We start from the raw sequence: 20,118 nt of genomic DNA, 5'->3' as shown, positions 1-20,118 counted from the left end.
CTTTCTTGTCCTTTCTTCCTTGTAATTTCTACTGTTCAGGAATAGTTCTCCAGGCTTGTTGATTTCTAAGAATGGCTGACTGGGAGCCACGTTCCACTGAGGCCATATCTAATGAGGCTTCAAACTGATCAAGCGAAAGGCCAAGTGTATCTCTCAGGTCCTGTGTCGGATCTTTACTTGATTTTCTTCTATTTCTTAAGGACATGTCTTTCAGATACTGTTCATCAGCTATAGATAGTGATTTAGGATATCTATCTTTTTCTTTTGTCTTCCACTCCTTCAGCTCCCTCAGATTTTAAGGACACGCTACATTTGTTGTTCATGCTCTCCAGAGGATGCACTTGCAACACTGCCAGATTGATTCCCTTGCTCGTTTCCATCGTCCTCTGCTGTTCTCTTTTACTTTACTTGTCCTGCAGCCAGCTGCAGCGGGGAAGCACCAGAATGAACCAAACACCAAAGGCTCTTTGTCCACCAGTGTAAGACAACACACTTTCACTCTTCCCTCTCTTTGTCTGTCTACCTCCTACATTCACCCAGCAGGAGCATGAGTCTTTTCCCTGTCTCCAGCTTTCAGCAATGCTTCACCTCTGAGCCCCAGCCCACACAGCAAATACCGCTGAGAGGAACTTCTCCCTTCTATCTGGCTCATTCATTGTCTCGAACACCGGGTCGCTTCTGTCTCACTCCTCTTGCCTTCATTTGTCACTTCCTCATCAACGCAACCTCCGTCTTTCACTCAGAATTGGTGACCCCACCCAACACCCACGTGACAGTGACTTCATCAGGCGGCAGCTGCTGCAGTCAAGGCCACAGGAGCAAAGTGTTGGTGGGGAGGCCAATTATCTCCGCCACCGTGTCTGGGACACCAGCGTGAGACCTCTGGAGGACATCGCCCACCTCGGCGTCTCATCTCGCCACTTAATCTTTCAAAATGTGCATCTGTGAATTTCATTTGTCAGTACTATCAGCTGTAGGAATGTCCACTTGTGTTGTCTGGGAAATGAAGCGGTGGTACTGTTCAAGGCCGCTATCAACAAGGCCACCAAAGTACTGACAAACTGGCTCTGCTTTCCTCAGCCACTGTTTCAGCACACCTCTTAGCCAAGTGCAAGGTTTGCGAGTGGAAAATTACAGCTTTATATTAAAACACTCCGGTGTTTGTGGGGAAGTCATGATTGAAGCACCCCAGAAATAAGGGAAATTCCAGCCTAGTGCAAAATGGATTAAAGACAAGTTAAACAACCATTTTTTTTTACTAGATATCTAGGATTTCTTTCCTGCACAGTTCATCACCATTAAATCTAAACACGTTTCTTTCCCGGAGTTGTGTTATCTCTTTGCCTGTGCTTAAAGGTCAGCATTACAGTAGACTATTTGTTCAGGCAGCCACATGAGGAAGCTGTTTGAGAGTCTCATTTAAAGGCTCCAGCTTAGGTTTCAGGTGGTTTGCAGCTCTGCAGCGGGTCTGTGTGCTTACAAAGACTCAAATGACACTTGGAGTCCTGGTTTGCTTTGATTTTTCAGTTTTTCCACTTTTCATTTTTTTTCTGTGTTATCTTGAAAGCAGCAGGTGTGATTACAACCACCTGTTTGATGGCTACTCATTTAAGTGGGCTAATCTCATGCATCTGAACCGACACATGCATAGCCAGCTGATGTCTATGGCTACAATATGAAGAGACTGCCATCTGCTGGATAGTTCCTTAAATTACATGCCCCATGTGTGCTGGTAGATCTTTGCCCGCCTGGACTGGGAAGTGACCACATAGGGTCACTGGTCCTGAGGTGGGCCGGACCAGTGCATAAAATTAAAGAAAAAGTTTTCCAATTAAAAAATATACATTTTTTCTATCTAGTGTAGAAACAGACATTTCTTTCAATAGAAAAAGTTGTAAAAATTATAAAAATACAGTTTAAAACCTCAAAATCTATACACTCGCCAGTGGGCCGTATTGAACTCTTTACCGGGCCAATTCTGGCCTCTGGGCCTTATGTTTGACACCCCTGACTTAGATAAAGGTACTAAGTGATGCATGATAAAACAAACAAGACATGCACACATGATTGCTGCATTGTAAAAATGTTCTTTATTTCATGCTTTTGATTTTTTTTTTTTTAACTTTACCTCAAAAAGCGTTGTTTAGTTATTAAAAAGTCTGCGATGTTTAAGATTCTCAGCTTTGATCAAAAACCAGATTTCTACCACTTTTCTCAGAGCGTCGAGCTGAAGCAAAAAAACAACAAAAACGTCCTCGTGGCTGTGCGTACGTGTGTGTGCGTGCGTGGTCAGAGATGCTGGTGCAGCCACAGCGCTGTGTTGAGGAAGCAGTCAACCTGTGTGTCCACTCTGGACAGAGAATGTCCATCCTCAGGAAACCACAGCAACCTGATTTTAAAGAAATAAATGACAGGAATGACTGAGTTGAATATGAGTAAAACCAGTGTGGCAGGGCTCACACTGTCAGATTGTCTTTATGTAGTTTGTTGTGCCCCGTCGTACCTGACAGGTGAGCCTCGGCTCTTCAGTGCTTTATAAAGCTCCATCCCCTGGTGTGGAGACACCCTCCTGTCTCTGCCTCCCAGCATCAGCAGCACCGGAGCCTTGATCTGCACATTGTCACACAGCACATTTCTTTACCCACATTTTTGACTCAAAAAACATCACTATAAAAAAGTCCTGTGTTTACAATTGCAATGACTGAACTTCCACAGGGCGGGCTTAGTTTTTAGAGACACAACTGAGAGTATAAGAGCGGTAACAACATCTCTGAGGCACCTTTGTCTCGTCATTGTGGAGTCTGGGATTTAATCAGCATTGTGAGCTCTAGAGGGGTCTAAAGAAGATTTCCTTATTAAAGCAGCTTTGTAGCTATCGCTTCTGGTCGTTTCATTAAGGTTATCACATGGGATTTTTGTGTTTGTGTTTGACCTTGGCGGCATGTGCGATGGGTGACTTCTGTAACATAGCAGCCAGGGCCTCAGCAGTGGGTATCTGGTCGTACGAGTAGTGAAACCCAGCACTGGTGTAACGCCTGGAGACAGGGTGACAGAAAGCATTCATGTATGAAGTGGATTTGATCTGATTCAGCAGAACAAAAGCTCTCATCTGTCGATGCATATCTGCATGGATGCCTCACCAGTCGACTATATCACTGGTTCCCAATAGAGTAGCAGCATTAATGACAGGGTTCCTGGCTGCGCACACTCTGTAGGACTCAGGATACTGACCGAGCAGGTGACAGGCCAGGAAACCGCCGTGAGAACCACCTATTGCAGCCAAGCGATCGGGGTCGAGGTTCGGGTCACGCTCCAGCGCAGTAAGCACAGCTCTCTGGGTGAAAGACAAGGAAGCCAGGACAGATCATTTCCTTACATCTGCAGGGGTGACTGTGCAAGTGATAGAGCTACATGTGCAGATATGGTCAAATATGGGAAAACTAATTCTGTTTTTGTCATTCTGACAAACTGCGTCACTGGCAGGATTTGTTGCTGACATCACTCTTTCCTGGATTTGGGAGCAGAAAAAACAAAAAGGACATACCTGCACATCTTTTACATCCTGGCTCCCGATCTGACCGATCAGTGACAAAATGCTGTGCTGGCCGAACCCCGTGGATCCCCTGTAGTTCACTGGGTAGAGACACAAAATTAGAAAGGGAAAAACAGCAAAATCAAAACTGAAATGTTAAAGAAATACTAACAATATTAATATTAATAATATTAACCCTGAAAGGCTTGTAGTTGTTGTAGATGGTGACTGATTTGCTTGTTCACCAGAAGATATTAAGTTTCTGTATTTTCTTTCTTTTATTAAAAAACAAAACAAAACAAGATAACGTAATGTATCTGGTAATGGTGGGATGATCGTGTATTTATGTATATATATATGTATTTTTAATAAATGGTTCATATTTAGAATAAAAAGAATCAGAGACACACTTGGGCCGCGGTTCTCAGCTGAAAAAAAAAGGTGTGTCGACTCCGGGTCAGGAACAGGGTACTGACCCAAGTGGAGGAGTTTAAGTATGTCAGGGTCCTGTTTATGAGTGATGATAGAGTGGAGCAGGACACCGACCGACTGACTGGTGTGAAGACAAAGCTTTGACTTCGCCTATGGTCACGAGCCTCTGGGTAGTGACTGAAATAATGAGATCGCAGATACAAGCTGCAAAACTTAAGTTCCTTCAAAGGGTTGCTGGGCTCACGAGACAGGGTGAGGAGTCACTGAAGAGGGACTCAAAGTAAAGTTGCTGCTCCTCCACATTGAAAGGGAAAGCTGTGGTAGTTCAGGCAACTGATTAGGAAGGCTCCTGGCCCTTGCATAAGAGTGGTATTTCAGGCATGTCCTACAAGGAGGCAGCTCTGGGAAAGACCCAGGACACACTGGAAAGATTATCTCTTGGCTGGCTTTCAAACATCTCAATGTCCCTGGAGGAGGTGGCTGGGGAGAGGGAGGTCTGGGGTTCTATGATTAGACTATTACCCCTGAGAGCTGGACTCAGATAAGCAGCAGAAAATGGGTAGCGAATCAGAGCCTTTACTCCATTGTTTCACATGTGTACTTTTTATTGACTGTTTAATTATTACTATTAACTGAATAAACCAAAAAAGAAACAAATATACCGTTTGCTGTATTTATAACTCTCTGAAGACAACAAGCTAATCCAGTTTTTAATGTTTACCTTAAATTAAATTCAATCCAATCTCATTTTCCAAAATGTTAAACACATTTGTGTGCACGGCATGAGAGCCTGACAAAATCTAAGCAGCACATGTATCTCACCCATGAGCACAGCGAAGCCGAGTTTAGCCAGCCCAGCTGTGGTGCTGTTCCACTCTGCAGGGAACTGAGAGTGAGGCCCCCCTAGTGGTGCAAACAGCAATAACAGGAAAACGATTTAATAAATCACCCACACAGTAGACAGAAAAAAGGCAATAACACGGCATAACAAGTAGGGACATGAATACAGACCATGGATGAAGACCACAAGAGGTGTCCTGGTTTCACCAAGGGGACGAGATGGTTTAACCAAGACTGCACCAAAGTCTAAGCCAGCTGTATAAGACAGAGAGGAAGTAAGAGGACAATGGAGCTGAAACTCAAAACACGTCTACTGAAGGAGAAACTGAAAGCTCACGGTAGTTTGCGTTCTCCTCGTCCGATGGAGGAGTCACATCTAGAACTTTCCAGCTGAAGTCAAAGGTCATGAGGGGCTCCTGCAGAGTTTGCCAGGACACGGCCTCACCTGCACGCGGGACAAACCCCACCCTCTGCATGCACGTCCATCCCCGTGGAAACAAGAGGCAGACAAACAGAAACATATCAAATCATTTTAAATAACTGAAAACATTCGCACATGCATTGCATGTTTGTGTTCACATGTGGCGTCGTGGTTTGTCCGACCAGAGTGGGAGGGGTGTTCGGGCTGGAGCAGCAGACCACCATCAGGTCTCTCTGGACTGTCAGCAGTTTCCAGCTGCCATAAAGTTGGGAAGAAGAATCCGAGAGGTCTGAAGAGGAGGAAACAAAGACGGAGGTGAAGAGGGTGAAAGAAGAGATGAAGAATAAACACACGGGCTCTTGACAGGGGTGAAACAAACAGAGAGAAAGGTCAACCCTTAGAGAGGCAAGATGTGCTGTTCTTTTTTTTGGTCTTTTCATACCTTTCTGTTTTCCCTTGTCCTCCTGGTGAAGATGAAACAGTGGAGGAGGAGGAGGGAGAGGTTCAGAAAGAGAATCAGAAGGAGGTGGAGGTGGAGGAGGAAGGGGAGATTCATGAGGCAGGGGAGGAACTGGAACCGGAAGAAAAGGAGAAGGCGGAGGTGGAAGAAAAGGGGAAGGAGGAGTCGAAGAAACAGGAGACGATGAATGAGAAACAGAGGGGGAATCGTCTGGAGGAGGGAAAAGAGGAGATGGGAGAGGACAGGAAGCCCAACATGGGAAAGGGGGAGGGGGGAGCAGAGGAGAGAGGGGAGAAGGAGGAGGAGGAGGGAAAAGAAGTGATGGAGATGAGGACAGGAGAGAAAGAGGAGGAGGAGGAGGTGGTGGTGATAGAGGTGGAGGAGAGGATGGACTCTTACTATCAGAGAGGGAGGTGACTATCTTTGATCTTCTGTCAACTAGGAAGAGACCCTGAAAGAGAGAAACGCAAAATGAGCCATGGAGGAGTGTGTGTGTGTGTGTGTGTGTGTGTGTGTGTGTGTGTGTGTGTGTGTGTGTGTGTGTGTGTGTGTGTGTGTCACGAACACAACATGTTATAGACAAAAAAATAGGAGTTGTTTCAGTTATACCAGGTTGTGCCAGAGAAATGTGTTTGTTACCTTCCGGTTCCTGCAGGCGCTGCTGAACATTACTCTCTGGCTGTCTGCAGACCAGCAGCAGGACGGCAGTGCTTCATACATGCCTGCAAACTCACCTGGAACAGAAAGACGTGCAGAGGAGTTCAACTCTCCACCAAGCTCCTCAATCTTTACGAGCAATCACAAGTAACACTTAAGTTCTCTTGATGCATTAATCTCTTACTGTGAGAATTTATAGTTCTTCAAATCTGAATTTTGAAAAACTCATCCATCACAGTTACAAAATTCTAATTGAAACTGACACGAGCCTCTCTTTTGGCACCTTCAGGAACTGTAACGTACCAGCCTGTGGCCTGCTGACAACATCCAGCAGCGTAGATGTCTCCCCGCTTTCCAGATCCAGCTGTGGAGGATGATCCATGAGTCAGTCCGCAGTCAGCCATTAAGAGAAAGAACACACAGACATGCACAAAAACCCCACACACATGAGCACACATACAGCACCTGCTGCAGACTGAGGCACTGGTTGTGAGGACCAAACACCGCACCCTGCAGGTAGATCAGCGTGGACCCATCAGGACTTAGCCTGGGATTGGACACTGAAAGGTTTTCCCCCGACAGACGTTCTGGTTTGGAAGACGAGAGGGCTAGCTGAGCAAAGTGGGGGCACAACTTTAATATATTAACAAACAGACAGAGAGAATGCTCTCACCACAATGTCCACACAGGTCAATCTTGAACAAGGCTGACCTGAAAGCGTTTAGACCAACAGAGACATAAATTGAAGAAGTACGTTTTAAATGTATATGTATACAGAAATCGTGTATTTGCTTCAGTCAAACTAACTACATTTTCTTTTCATAGTGTCTGAAAACATTCACAAGTTTCAGGGTCATTTTGCTGTTTCTGTAAGCGCATTTAAAGCGGCTCTCTAACCTGCGGTTGGAGCAGAACTTTAGTCCGAGTCTGAAGGGTTCGTGGTACCAGCCAATGAAAAACACTGCCTGACTGCCGGGAGCCCACAGAGCCTGGAGATAAAAACACACAAATGTACAGAGAGAGAAGAAAAACATCCTCCTGTTAGTTTGTATGAAAGTTACTTACAGAATAAGGTGTTTGAACATTTAAGGTTCAGTGCCGTAAACGTCTGCATCCTCACCTGTCCAGGTGAAACATCAGGCGGAACGCCCTCCAACACGCTGGCCGCGCCGATCTCCAAATCCACCACACAAATCGCCGGCTCGCTCCTATTGGTCAGGGCCTCCCCCCAATCTTCACAGTACAAACTCCTGTCCTGATTGGGCATCGGAACCCACGTCCCCCCAAAGAAACAGAACAAGAGTCCGGCACTCAAACACTCTGCTGTAAGGTTAGCAAAACAGCACGAACATATGTTTGCATCATACCTTTCTCCACGCGTGTGCCCCATCTTGCGTTTCGGTTGATGCGTTCTTGCTTCTCTCCGCTACGTACAGCAGTTTGTTCTCACACGCTGACCACGACAGGCAGCCAAACTGGGCTGAAAATAAACACATGTGAGAATAAGTGTTTGTTTGTTTTAAAAATACAGACGTAAATGGATGCGGAACAATATGGCAGCACGGTGATGAGACCGCGTCCTTGATTCTTATCGGTTTCTGGTGGTGATACGTCAGGATTTCATCTCACCGTCGTCATACACTCGGCCGTGTTTGTTAAGAGCAGTCAGGTTGAGGCATTTTCGGAGGCCGTGGCAGTTCCATATCTAAACAGACACGACCATAAACAGCAGCCTGTTAAGATGCTCGAACGCAGACATTACAAAATGAAGCGTCCCGTTTTTCTTACCTCGAGGAGCTGGTGACTGCTCGTCTCTCTGATAACAGCTCTCAGGCCTCGAATGGGAGAGAATCCACTCAACAACCTAAAAAAATAAAAGAAAAACTGACTCCTAAATTTGATGCAGACAGAGGGATCCACTGCTTCTCTACTGCACCTCAACCACACTCAGTGGATTTCCAGCTTTCTGAGACACCCTGTGGTGCACTCGTACATCACAGCAGCAGGCGGACAAGTAAAACCACCTGAGATCAAGTCAGTAGAGATTTTCAGGCACTGTTTTTTTGCCAACCAATTAAGATTTTACATTAGAAAATGTCTCATTATTATTACTATTAAATTATGGCCCAACTCACTCTCCGGACACAGACACACACGGTCCTCGTGGAAGAACAGTCCTGATGCTCTTGTGATTGTTGCTCTCCGAGATCAGCGTGAACTCCTGCAAGTATCGGAGTCTGGAGCATCGGACCAGTTCGCTCTGACTCCACTCTGCACATGGACACAGTGAACATAGAAAAGTTTATTACTTGTCACAGAACAGAGAAAAAGCCATATGTGTCTGCATGACATCCTGGCAAGAAAATGTTAATATAATAAAAGATAGTGTTCCCCCGTCAGATTAAACCAAAATATCTGCTCATTTTCTTCACTTGTTATTTTAATGATCCAGTTAAATTATTATTCATGGTTGCACTATCTTCTCCGATAGCTTTTCTCCCCTGTGAGATGGACGGTGGGGGTTGCTGGCTCTCCTTGCAGAGTTAAAGCTGACTCGAGTGTCGATCCCTCAGCTTCACAATCCCGTTTAAAATGAACCAGTAACGTTGAGGCTGAATGGAATCCCCCCGACACAGACGGGTTTACGCTCTAAAGCCTTTTAAACCCTTAAGACAAGGTCACGGCTCTTGTACTCAAACGGCAGGCTCTCACAAAAAAGCAAACAAACACGGCCCTCCACATGGAAACATCTTCTGATTGCTTACGCTGAAATGAAAGCAAGTAGTGAGCTCTTTTAATCTTGCTTGTTGATTCCAGTTAACATGAGGAGAGTGTGAGCTGGATTGGACAACTACTGGACTGAGTGTTTATAATAACTCCCCCCATGATTGATTTTTCACTACTTACACAATAACTCCATAAACTGTCACATTAAGGTGCAAAATAACAGCTTCATACAACCATGGCACGACGTCCCAGTAGTTACTCCTCTAGATCATCAGACCAAGATATCAGGTCATATCCAAGACCTACTGACCAAGCGATCACGCCGGTATTAATCACCTCATAGTCACTCACTTATGTACTTACTTATGAACAACTGCTGCTGAAAAGGAAGTATTCTTGAATGTAGATGGCTAGGGTTAACTTCAAGTGCACACTAAATTTAAAAGGACCCTAAATGGAAAGCACTTCCTACTATGAAGCATATGTACTAATAATAAATCGTCTATTTTACTTAGAGAAGTTTCAGCTGGGTGCATTTTATTCCACTTTTCTCCCACTCCTCTACATTTTGGGGTCAGTACTGAGCAGGTTCAGAGTTTTCAGTTTGTTTTTTCATGAACTATCCATGCAGTGAACATAAATTAGCTGACAGTGGGAAGCCGGGTGGTAATAAATAAATAATTACCATCATCATCATCTGTGCACACATGGGGAGGGAGGGGGAGCGCTCACCTGCTGTCACTGTGTATATCCGGGGCTCCTGGAGCTGCTCCTCTCTCACATGGGCTGAAACAGGCGCAGGGAGGCCGCTCACCTCTCCGTACACCCCGGTGATTTGTCTGAGCTCCATCAGAGCCTGTCGTGGTTCACTCGTAGTTCCTGTCAAGCCTTAAATCCTGAAACTTCAACAGTCGTTGCAGTCCGCTGCACGGTCATACATCGTGCATTAAATGTTAAAACTATGTGAAGTCTGAGGCTCACTGCAGCTCGACTCACGAGTACCTCCACACAGCTCTGTTAACGTTTGTATATCGCTTCTTTGGCTGCAGCTAAAACATGTCAGAAGAATGATTTTCGCTGCACCAGCGACTCCATGTTGAATTCATGAATGGGCGATACCACTTGGCTCAGGTTGGGGGGGGTGTAGTTGAGGGAAATGACCACGGAGAGGCAGCAGAGATCCGTTGAAACATTTACAGTCTGAACGAAAGTGCGAAGAATTTTTTAGAACTAAAGTGACCAGGACATACTTTTTAAAAACATTAATTTTTAGTGGTTACTCGCTGTCCACAGTGATATATAAATAGGGATTTTGGCAGCGTGAAATCTGTCTCATGATTAATGAGGAGTTTTCTTTCTGAAAAAACACAGACTAAACTTGGCCAAACTACACTGTACAATTACTACGCTCCGGGCTTGGAAAATTATTCTTAAAGGTAATTACAGCTTAAATTACAATAATTTCACATATTTTAGGATTTTCATGTAAAGCACCTATGCTCACACTAACACGTAGATCCGCTAAATATCATGTTTCCGGGCAGAAACTAGACCTCCTTTCTGATGTAACTTTATGAACTTAGGAGAAAACGGTGTGCTTAAATTCTCTTTATTCAAAATTTTGTCAAGAAGCACCGATAAGATAGTTTGGTGAGATCATAACTTTTATCCAGGGTGAGGGGTCAAACCTGTTGGCTTTGACCCTTTACAAACCCAAACTGCTCACTGATCAGCAGCTCTGATTAGTGGTGTGTATGTTATCATCCAACATTTTATAAACACATATCTCCATAAACCCCAATCTTCCCTTTATCTACAGTACATACACATGGATAGATGGTATGAGTCACCAACCTGCAACAAAAACAAGAGAAAAAAAAAAAAGAGGCAGCAGATTCATTTTACCATCTTTATCCAATAATTCTGTCTGTAAACAAGTTGTAGTATTTTTTTTAAAGTCTTAAAAAACCACACACATTATGTCCCCTTTAATAAATTATTATTAAAATACAATTCTTCACTATAAATGGTTAAAATGAAATACAACTCCAAAAAAAATATGAATACAAACATAACAATATTACCTCTTATTTGATTTTCCCCTTTTTTTCTTTTTAATTTTTAATTGTCATGATTGAATTAATTTCCAATAAAACACACCCCCACACAAAACACCACACACATTTTCCTTTAGGTTGCATTGTTTGTAAAGTTAGTTTCTGGTTTGGCAGCTGAAATGTAGCGAGGCAGTGTTTTTCCAGAATACGTCCTTGGCTCTTTTAACATCAGTTCATTGTTGGATAGGTTAAGATATTAAATGGGACCATAGGTATCAAAATGTAAAAGACCTGCCTCAGCGGTCAGATGACAGGAAAACAGATTGAACTGAGTGTGACTCTGTAAGTGAAATTTTACCTTTTCCTCTGTATTTGCACTGAATTGAGTCGTTATAATCCCACTGAAAGGAAGTTTTGTTTTGTTTCACAGCTCATGTTCACTGTGGAGAATCAGAAACGCTATGCCAGCAAAGCCGGCGCCTGATTTGAAAGAACATCGGGACCTATCCTCCACAAACTGAGAATAAACGCTGGCCACCTTAAATTTGGAGAATGACACTGCATGTGAAGAGCACAAGTGGCAAAAAAAACGAACAAACAAACAAAAATAACCCTGTTTGCTGAGTGTATGCTTGCGAAGAGCTGAAGGCATCACGTTGTATCCATGAAAGGAGTTCCTCGGTTTCTTCATTGTGGCCGTGCTCTTACATGACATCGGCACGTTTGTCCCGGACCTTGTTCCTCTGTTTAGTTCTGGCTTTGAAGGCAGCAGAGTTGAAAAGATGCTGTTTAAGCCAAAAAATAAAAGCAAGGTTGTAATCACACACCGGTCCTTTCAAACGCTACATTTTTAAAGAAAATACTCAAAGGTCAGATTGTTTCAGCAGAAGCTGCTGTTACCTTCTCAAACCGTGAGATCTTGTTGCCTTTGACTGCAGCGTCCAGGATGAGTGGTGGGCCAAGGCCAAAGATGTCTCTCAGTAGTTGGTTGAACTGCACCAAAACAAAAATTAGACGATATGAGCCGACGATAAAACCGATTTTCCTTTGTTGCATTTATGCTATGGAGACTGCGATGCAGGAGGATGGACAATAAATGTATGTTTTATTCCATAAACAAAGCTATTTTTGGCAGCTCCCTTGCTACAAGGAGTTGTGAGAGCGGGGAGCTCCGGCTGTTTGATTTGGCAGTTTTATGCCGGATGCCCTTCCTGGGATTTGTATCTCTAGCTGGAATCAAACCAGCAACCTTTCACTTGACAAGTCCCACCTATATGCAACTCTCACCTGTACCACAAGTGGAGGGTACATATAAAAGGCATCTTAAAAAAATCCAGTTTAAAAAAAAAAAAACCAAACATTAAACTTACTAAATTAAGTACCACATCATGCCTTCTTAAAGGTATAGTATCTCATTCTAGTGGATTTTTTCAGTAGAGGCGTCACTTTAAACATTGGATCATTTAGTTCAGAGTGTTTGTGCATCATTTCATAGCTTATTTGCCCTAAATAAACCTAACAGAGTCAGTGGGATTTGCCCACACAAGCGGCTCGTGTGTAGGTGTGCTCATTGTGTGCCGACTGGCATATCCTCCACACAAAATTACATTTGGTATCCTCGCAGCCTGCTGGCTGAGCAGCCAGTACCAGTCTTCCCACTCAACTTCAGATTTTTGTTTTCTGCAGTTAGTGCAAGATGTGACAGAAGACAAGACTGAAGAGACAGAAAGCACCGAGCAGCTGCAGTAAATGAGGCTGTATGAAAACAAGCCCACTCTGGTGATCAGTGATAAAGACGAAGGCATTTTGTTCCGTTTCCTCACCTGCAGATGGTCTCTGACTCCAGACTCGAGGATCTCTTTGAAGGCGTCGTAGATCCTTCTCCTCACCCAGCTGTCAATGTAAACGTTCTCCACTCCAAACCTGATTTTCTCTTCTGTGAAGTCCTCGTTCTGGAGAAAGAAATGAGAAGTGAGAAGCTCAGATGTGGGTAAAGCGATGTTGAAGAAAGCTACTCGGCAACTTAAAACAGAACATCTGACACCTAAAAACCTTTCTGTCAGTCTTTACACAGCTTCAACATGAGATAACATACCTCTATGTAATGCAGCACCTCTCTGAAGATGGAGCGTTGTTTCCTTCTGTCGTTCTTGGCTCTGTGCTTGTTGCCGTCTGTGGCCAAACTCTTCAAACATTCACACAGACTTTCACCGTCCTCCACCTCAAACTCCTGCAGACATTCACACGCAAATATGTAGTGCACTAACACAGGAGACGTTTAAACCTATACGCCTGTAAGTGAGTGTACTTGTCTGTTCTTATTGTTCAGGTGTGTACCTCGTCTATCTCTCGCCCCAGCTCCACCAGCAGGGCGATGGTCTCTCCTACTGCGATTCTGTAGTTCACATCGCTGCTCTGAAGACACGCCTGTAGTTTAGGGAGGTGACTACAGCAAGAAAGAGGCATACGATTACCAGTTAGCTACACTGCTAGATACTACTGCTGTCGCCTCTCATTTTAAAACTAAAGTCAGTTGCCAGTCATAACAGAAGATGCCATAAGAAGGTTGTTTTACTCACTGGCTGAGCAGCACAGTCAGTCTAGAAGTAGGACAGATGGTGACCAGCAGTGACCAGGCCTGCAGGGCAGCAGTGTGCAGACCTGCACTTCCAGGCTTCGGTGTGGGCAGAACTCCCTCTCCATTAGGGTACGAAGACATGAACACACTCTCCAGAAGAGCCAATGACTTGATTAAGTCCTGTGAGGAGGTAACATCAATGCATAACAGCATAAGTTATTTAAGTCTTTTTCTTTTACTCTGAAAACATCCAGCTTATGCTTCTTAGAATTAAACTGATAAGCTACAAAGTGTTCTCACCTCTCCATCTTCAGCAGATGAGACATAGCAGCACATCCCCAGAGTCCTAGCACACTAACGGGGACACAGATGCAACAACGGTCAAACTAACACACAAGCATCTGAGGACAGACAGCGACACTTCATGTGTGATCCTAACACAATCTGGGCTTAGTTAGAATCTAAATCATGCAGATAACATTTGAGCAGAAAATAACCCCCCTCCAAATAGGCCATCCTAAATCCAGATCTGCATTAACGTTCACAAGTTTCATGTGATTACTCACACTCTGGCGAGCTGCTATGCTGGCACTGCTGTCACTCAAGGTGGCCGTGAGAGGCGGGCGAAGCATTTTGAAGCCCTCCTCCGCCTCGTCTCCGCCCCCCAGCTGAATGCAGAGCAGAGCAAAAACCGTGGCCGATGCCGCCTTCTCCTCCCCACTGCCTGGACACACGAGGAGAAAGAGTTTTATCAGTACCTGCAGTTTTTAAATCATTCTCACACTTCTGTTCTATTTTTAAAAAACAAACAAAAAACAACACAGTTTTCATAAATCTTTTGAATTTGTACAAAGTGGAATCAACAGGTTAACAGAAAGCAAGATTAACTGAAACAATCCAGACCCATTCGTGTTGTTTTGCATTACCTTTTCTGAGGCTCCTTTCCAGGCAGTCGCTGATGGTGAGGCGCCTCTCTGTCAGGAAGTCATACAGCACTCTGGAGGAGAAGGCCTGTCGCAACGACTCAAGAGCTGCTAGACGAGTCTTTGCACTAAGACATGAGGAAGAAAACAACAACAAAAGGTGTTGGAGCAATTTTTTTTTTTTGCAGTTAATAATGCCATTGCATGCTCATCTTTCTTTCTTGACACTTCTTGATTGATTTAAAAAAAAAAAAACGTTTCTCACCTCTTATCAGTCAGGTTGTCTATACACAGTTTGAGTTTGTCTTCCGTTTCTTCCTGCGCAGTTTGCTCATCCACCTGCTCACTTCCTGTGTCAGATCAAACAACACAGAAAACTGATACGACTGCATTAAAAGGCAACTGTTTGAAGTTTTGACTGGAGACTCCGGCCACAGATACACAGATCGTTTAGTGGCAAATCAATTAGAAAATAATGGTCCTAACCCAGACTGAATGCACATGCAGAAGGAATGAACTGTGTAGTGCATTTACCCGTGCCCTCTTCCAGCACCGAGGTGCTCTCGCTGGCACTGCTGTAGTGGCTGAGAACGTCCGACGTCAGCTCATCATCGCTGCCTGCTGCCTCTCCCTTTACTCCATTTTTAGCACCTGGAGACGGAAAAGATAAAATAAGAAAAAACAGCAGAGCAAAAGGATTTATATTTGGAAGAAGATGGATGGAAACTGTATACATTGATGCTTTAATGTCTAAGATAATCCTTTTTTCTTTTTGTTATAAATCACAACAGAAGTTAGCCCAAACTTTTTGATTAGCGCTCCCAATTATTATATGATTAAAGAAGATCTGGATGACACTGAGGACCTCTTATGTCACTATAAGCAGCTCACTTCCAATCATATGCAAAAAACATTACAGTAAAACTGAAACCTGTTCTGCCATTTTCCAAGGCAGCAGGACGTGTTGAGTAACCCATCACTTATATTACCTGTTAGCACAACTTCCTCTTAGTGTGAAGCTTACCAAACTAACAGGAAAAAAACCAAACCCAAACACATTCTTCGACTTTTCCACAAACACCAGGAAGCAGCCAAACTCGCACAAACACCAGAACGGTGTTAGATTCAGTGAAACAAAATTCAATGCTAAATATTTTAGTCTGACCCTAGTGGTCAGAATCGCTTCATTTGTATGCACATGGTATAGCAAAGAAAAAAAATGTTAGATTTTTTTTAATTTTATTTTTTATGCTCGGTTTTTTTAAGACCACCTTACATCTGTTGCATATTAGGAATCTTTTTTTTTTTTTTAATTAAAAATAAATAAACAACAACACACAAACCAAGAGAAAGGAGCCAAAAATGTAATGACATGCTGGAGTGGAATATAAAAAAAATAAACAAAACACAAGGAAAGTGAAAAAGTGCATCACACCAAGCAGCCTCCCATTCTACTAAATGACAAGTAAGCCAAATGTTCCACAAAAAAGTGCTCTATTAGGATAACATGATACTATGAAGTCTCTAACCACAGCAAACGCCAGATAACCCAAGGATTTTCCGTTAGGTAATGCTCCGTCATCTTTTATTTGTTTATTAGCGCCAGATGTTCTGTTTCCACACAGCTCTGCCGTGTGTGTATGAGAAGGGCTAAGAGTGAGGCATGCAGAGCTAAGCTAACACTCCTGCTGGCTCAGGACTTTCTACTGTTGTTGGGATTACTGAAGACCAGTGTGGTTTTCATTTATTCGTTCATTCAGTGTGTGGGATCCAGAACGGTCAGACTGTGTGTGCGCGAGTATGCGTGTGTTTAGGTGTTCGTGTCGAGGTCAAACAGGACAGCTGGGGTAGCCCAAAGGTCACCGGTGTTGGAGCAATTCGAAATAGGAAAGTCACTCCATTCTGTTCAATACCTAACACAAAAGCCCAGCAAATACAGAAACTTTGTTGACACATTTTGCAATATCTTGTAGTTATTTCCACCTGTTTTCCCAGATAAAAAGAAATGAAAAGAAACTAGGACCATGTTTGACACCTAATATTTGGGAATCTAGCTTCAAATCCGAGTCTCATTATTGCCACTACACCAAATGTCTCTACCAAGAATCGGTTCGTGAGTCCTAGCAACAACTTCTCTCTACTTAATAGTTAATAATTACATAACTCTTTTCTTTTAAATAATTGTGAAATAACACATGAGAAAATACAGGAAAAACTGTAAATTCAGAAAAAAAGACGATGATCGAAACAGCGTTTCTTGAAGTGCGCTTTCCTTATGTGATGTTCTGATTACTCTGACAGAATGGCCCGAGGCAAACATACTGTTGGTAGCTGAGATAACACACTGTGGGCCAATATCAGTCAGCAGTTTCCCAGTCACCATCCTTGAACTGCTGGTCACTTCACTGGTTACACAGAGCTCCACACCTTCCTACGCAGGCCTGCCCACACACAGCTCAGTTAGTGAAGTGTGAGCTCCCCGCCAGGACTCACGTGTCCTCTCCACATTGCCACTTTATGCTTACGTAGCAGTCACTCACATGGCTCCAGCAGTTGGTCGGCCACTGGGAAATAAGGCTCTGCTGACAGATTCGAGCTGAGGAGGTGGAAGCTTTTTAAAAAGCCCACATGCTATAGATGGAAGACATAGGACTCCAATGGCTAAATTAACCTGCATTCTCCTTGCAAGCACTTTGCTAAACATCTGAATGGATCACTACCCCTACAGTTGGAGAAGTCAAGCAGCACAGCTAATATTCAGACATCTATTTTTCTCACCGTCAGCGCTTGTTCTAAAACTGCAAGCCCTATTTGAAGTCATCCAGAAACAGACCTTGAAGGAAAACTAAATTCTTCAACTTAAAATACCACACCACGCGGAGTGTTGCAGGAAACTGATGCATAAACCTGCATCGATAACAAAAACTACTGTTTTTAGAGTTTAAATAGTCTGTTTCTACTGGAATATGTAGAAGTATTCTCTACTCGTACTGCTGGTTGTCAGTGCTGTCTCCATTCACAATCATTTATTGCTTGAGAGGTTAAAGATAGCTTTAAAAGGTTGTCTTTGTATCTCTCTCACATAGGACTTTGTCAGTCATTTCTCATAATTATCCATCATCAACTGAATAATATGAGGTGTTCCACAAGGTTGTATCCTGGGCCCCATCCTGTTAGCACTGCACTTGCCTTCTCCCAGGCAAATAAGTCATTTTAATGATATTTATATCTGCATATTGTCAGCTTCGCACTATTTTTTAAGTCGATGATTTAAAACGCTGTACTACTGAATTATCTGAATAAAGCTAAATACTGACAATACACATGGTTTTTGTTTCTGCCCCTGTTGGCCTCTTCCCAAAAATAATGAAATGCTTTGGTTCTCCTTCTTCTTTTCTTAAGCCTATCCTCTGTAATCTGGGATTCTTCCTTTAGCCACACTTACACTTTGGACCAGCATGTAAAATACTTGGTTTCCCCATGTTTCTACCAGCTGGGGATTATTGCTTAACTGTGGCTCATAACTTTAAATCCTGTTATCCTGCATAAATTAAACATCTTCAAAGATTTACACTGAAATTCTCCCCGTCCATCCATCCCGTACATTAAAGTTTGCAGAAAGCTTTGGGTTTCAAAGGAAGCTCAAACATTAACATATCATGTTTCTTATTATGTGTTAATAAGAAACATGTGACAGTAAGTTAGGGATTGCCACATAGAGCAATGTGTCACCAGTGACTTTAACTCGGCGTCCAGAATGTCACAGTGACCTGACATTGCTTACACATGACATAGTCGCAAAGGAAGCAACAAGTAATTGTTTATGGTATTAGTGCAGGTAAGAAGAGGAAAAATTCCAGTTCACGATCAGAGTAGATGGTGATAAAACAAGAAAAGTTTTTTTAAATAAACCAAACACCTGTAAGTGCAGCAGGAGGGGTGGATGAAAAGGTCAAACGTCATTAGACGACATTCATACTTCTGTAATGTCTATCTTTTAATCTTGCCTTAAAGCCAGGACAAGTGCATGGTGTTCAAGTGAGACGTGCACACAAAGAATGAGAACATTCAGATATAACTGCTACATCTTATTAAAGTGAACAGCCAAGGCACGCAGAAGGAAGAGTGCAGCTGGAATAGACGACAACGACATGGTCGTTTGATTTGCTGCATGCACTATCATGAGGTTCAAGAGCTTCTGGACAAGGTTAGAACCAGATGTAGAAGCTGGGGTCGGGAGTCAAGAATCAGAGGAGTTACCTTTGAGTGACGCCTTAGTCGACAGCTGCAGCTGAAGAACCTCCTGACGGAGAGAGCCTGGACATGATGGAATGAACGGGTGGTTGAAATAGATTGTATATTTGGAGCAAGAGCAGTGGACAGGTTCATGAACGGACGGAAATGTGAATGTAATGCAAGAATGGCCATGATGGAGAAGAAAACATAAAAAATGGGCATTCATTTCTGTATTGCAACCTTTTTTTGCATTTATTGATGCATTCATATGTAAATGGGCTTAAATAATAATTCTTAATGCAGAAGTCTGCAGCTATTAAAAAATGCATCAAGCTTTCCTGGACCGCTGCTCGCACTTATTAGTGTCAAACTGACTTTAGCATTAACGCCAAGCAAATGCACACTGCACTGCTAAGCTGTAGCACTGATTATACCCACATGGATGTGCACGACAGGGTGCAAAACAACTCACATGCTAAAGTTAGGAAGCAACAGGCTGCCCGTCTGTTAGCGTCTATTCCATATGGCAAAAATACCCCTGCTTCAAACTACTAGTCTTTCTTCCAAGTGTACTGTTAGATCTGTTCAAACCGTATTCAGACTTCTACTCCCTTATATTCCTGCTTGAGCTCGAGTTAGCATGGCTGCTATTGCTACTTACCCGGCTTACCGGAGCCACGTTTCCCCGTCTTACTCCGCGGCATTTCGAGCAGCTTTGATCCTCCGTTTCACAACAAAGCTAGCTGAGGTTAGCTAGCTCAAGGATTTGAACGACGGGCGTGAAAACAGCAAGAACTGAAGCCTGTTCGTATTTACAAGGGTTAGGAGGTTTGTTGATGTTTTTAAGCCACCTTCTTTCGTGTTATCGCTGGCTAGCCTCCGTTACGATCACCAACCAACACCACGTTCCGTAACTTTTCGCTTTCTTCAGTCTATGAATAAAGAGTTGTCCGTTGGCGGAAAAGTGGCTGTCTTTAGCAGCTGCCCCGGTGTATTATCTATGATTTTCCCCGGGTAATCTATATCTAATACTAGGGTGAGATGGTAAGTATTTTTCAAAGCGTTTGGGACGGAGTTTTGAGCACGCTGTAGTCGCCAAGTCCACCATCTTCCCCTCAGTAGCTACTGATAAAACCGGCAGCCGGGGTTGCCAGGTTTGTTCAGTTTAAGTCCCTCCTTTCCGGTTACGTGTAAAGCCAACGTCACGCGTCGTAAATGAAGTTCCTTTGTGGACTTGATATGATTAAATAAATTG

The 20,118-nt window shown here is 43.4% G+C and overlaps 2 protein-coding genes across 3 annotated transcripts; both read right to left on the bottom strand.

The window, feature by feature from the left end:
- Positions 1-2,067: 2,067 nt before the first annotated feature.
- On the bottom strand, positions 2,068-10,555 carry apeh (acylaminoacyl-peptide hydrolase). Its single transcript, XM_085145733.1, has 21 exons — positions 9,802-10,555; positions 8,478-8,613; positions 8,131-8,206; positions 7,972-8,047; positions 7,710-7,822; positions 7,463-7,597; positions 7,240-7,331; positions 7,016-7,053; positions 6,808-6,929; positions 6,646-6,706; positions 6,325-6,419; positions 6,085-6,136; positions 5,408-5,514; positions 5,142-5,274; positions 4,976-5,059; positions 4,787-4,867; positions 3,545-3,633; positions 3,141-3,334; positions 2,933-3,035; positions 2,504-2,610; positions 2,068-2,389 (listed from the first exon to the last, which is right to left on the bottom strand). Exons 1-21 carry the CDS (start codon positions 9,917-9,919, stop codon positions 2,290-2,292), a joined length of 2,112 nt encoding a protein of 703 aa, XP_085001859.1. The 5' UTR covers positions 9,920-10,555; the 3' UTR covers positions 2,068-2,289.
- Positions 10,556-10,664: 109 nt separating this feature from the next.
- Positions 10,665-20,030, bottom strand: ifrd2 (interferon-related developmental regulator 2). 2 transcript variants are annotated; one of them, XM_085145735.1, is made up of 13 exons: positions 19,525-20,030; positions 18,888-18,944; positions 15,162-15,278; positions 14,893-14,977; positions 14,631-14,755; positions 14,271-14,428; positions 14,005-14,058; positions 13,706-13,884; positions 13,464-13,572; positions 13,222-13,356; positions 12,950-13,078; positions 12,027-12,119; positions 10,665-11,911 (listed from the first exon to the last, which is right to left on the bottom strand). In XM_085145735.1, exons 1-13 carry the CDS (start codon positions 19,565-19,567, stop codon positions 11,831-11,833), a joined length of 1,365 nt encoding a protein of 454 aa, XP_085001861.1. In that variant the 5' UTR covers positions 19,568-20,030; the 3' UTR covers positions 10,665-11,830. The 2 variants fall into 2 exon arrangements, with proteins under 2 accessions (XP_085001861.1, XP_085001862.1); XM_085145736.1 differs by lacking the exon at positions 18,888-18,944 and having other exon boundaries at positions 19,525-20,029.
- Positions 20,031-20,118: the final 88 nt, after the last annotated feature.

The sequence above is a fragment of the Neolamprologus multifasciatus genome, chromosome 20 (genome assembly GCF_963576455.1).
Source record: "Neolamprologus multifasciatus chromosome 20, fNeoMul1.2, whole genome shotgun sequence".
Taxonomy (NCBI): Eukaryota; Metazoa; Chordata; class Actinopteri; order Cichliformes; family Cichlidae; genus Neolamprologus; species Neolamprologus multifasciatus.
This window is presented reverse-complemented; position numbering and strand designations above follow the sequence as displayed.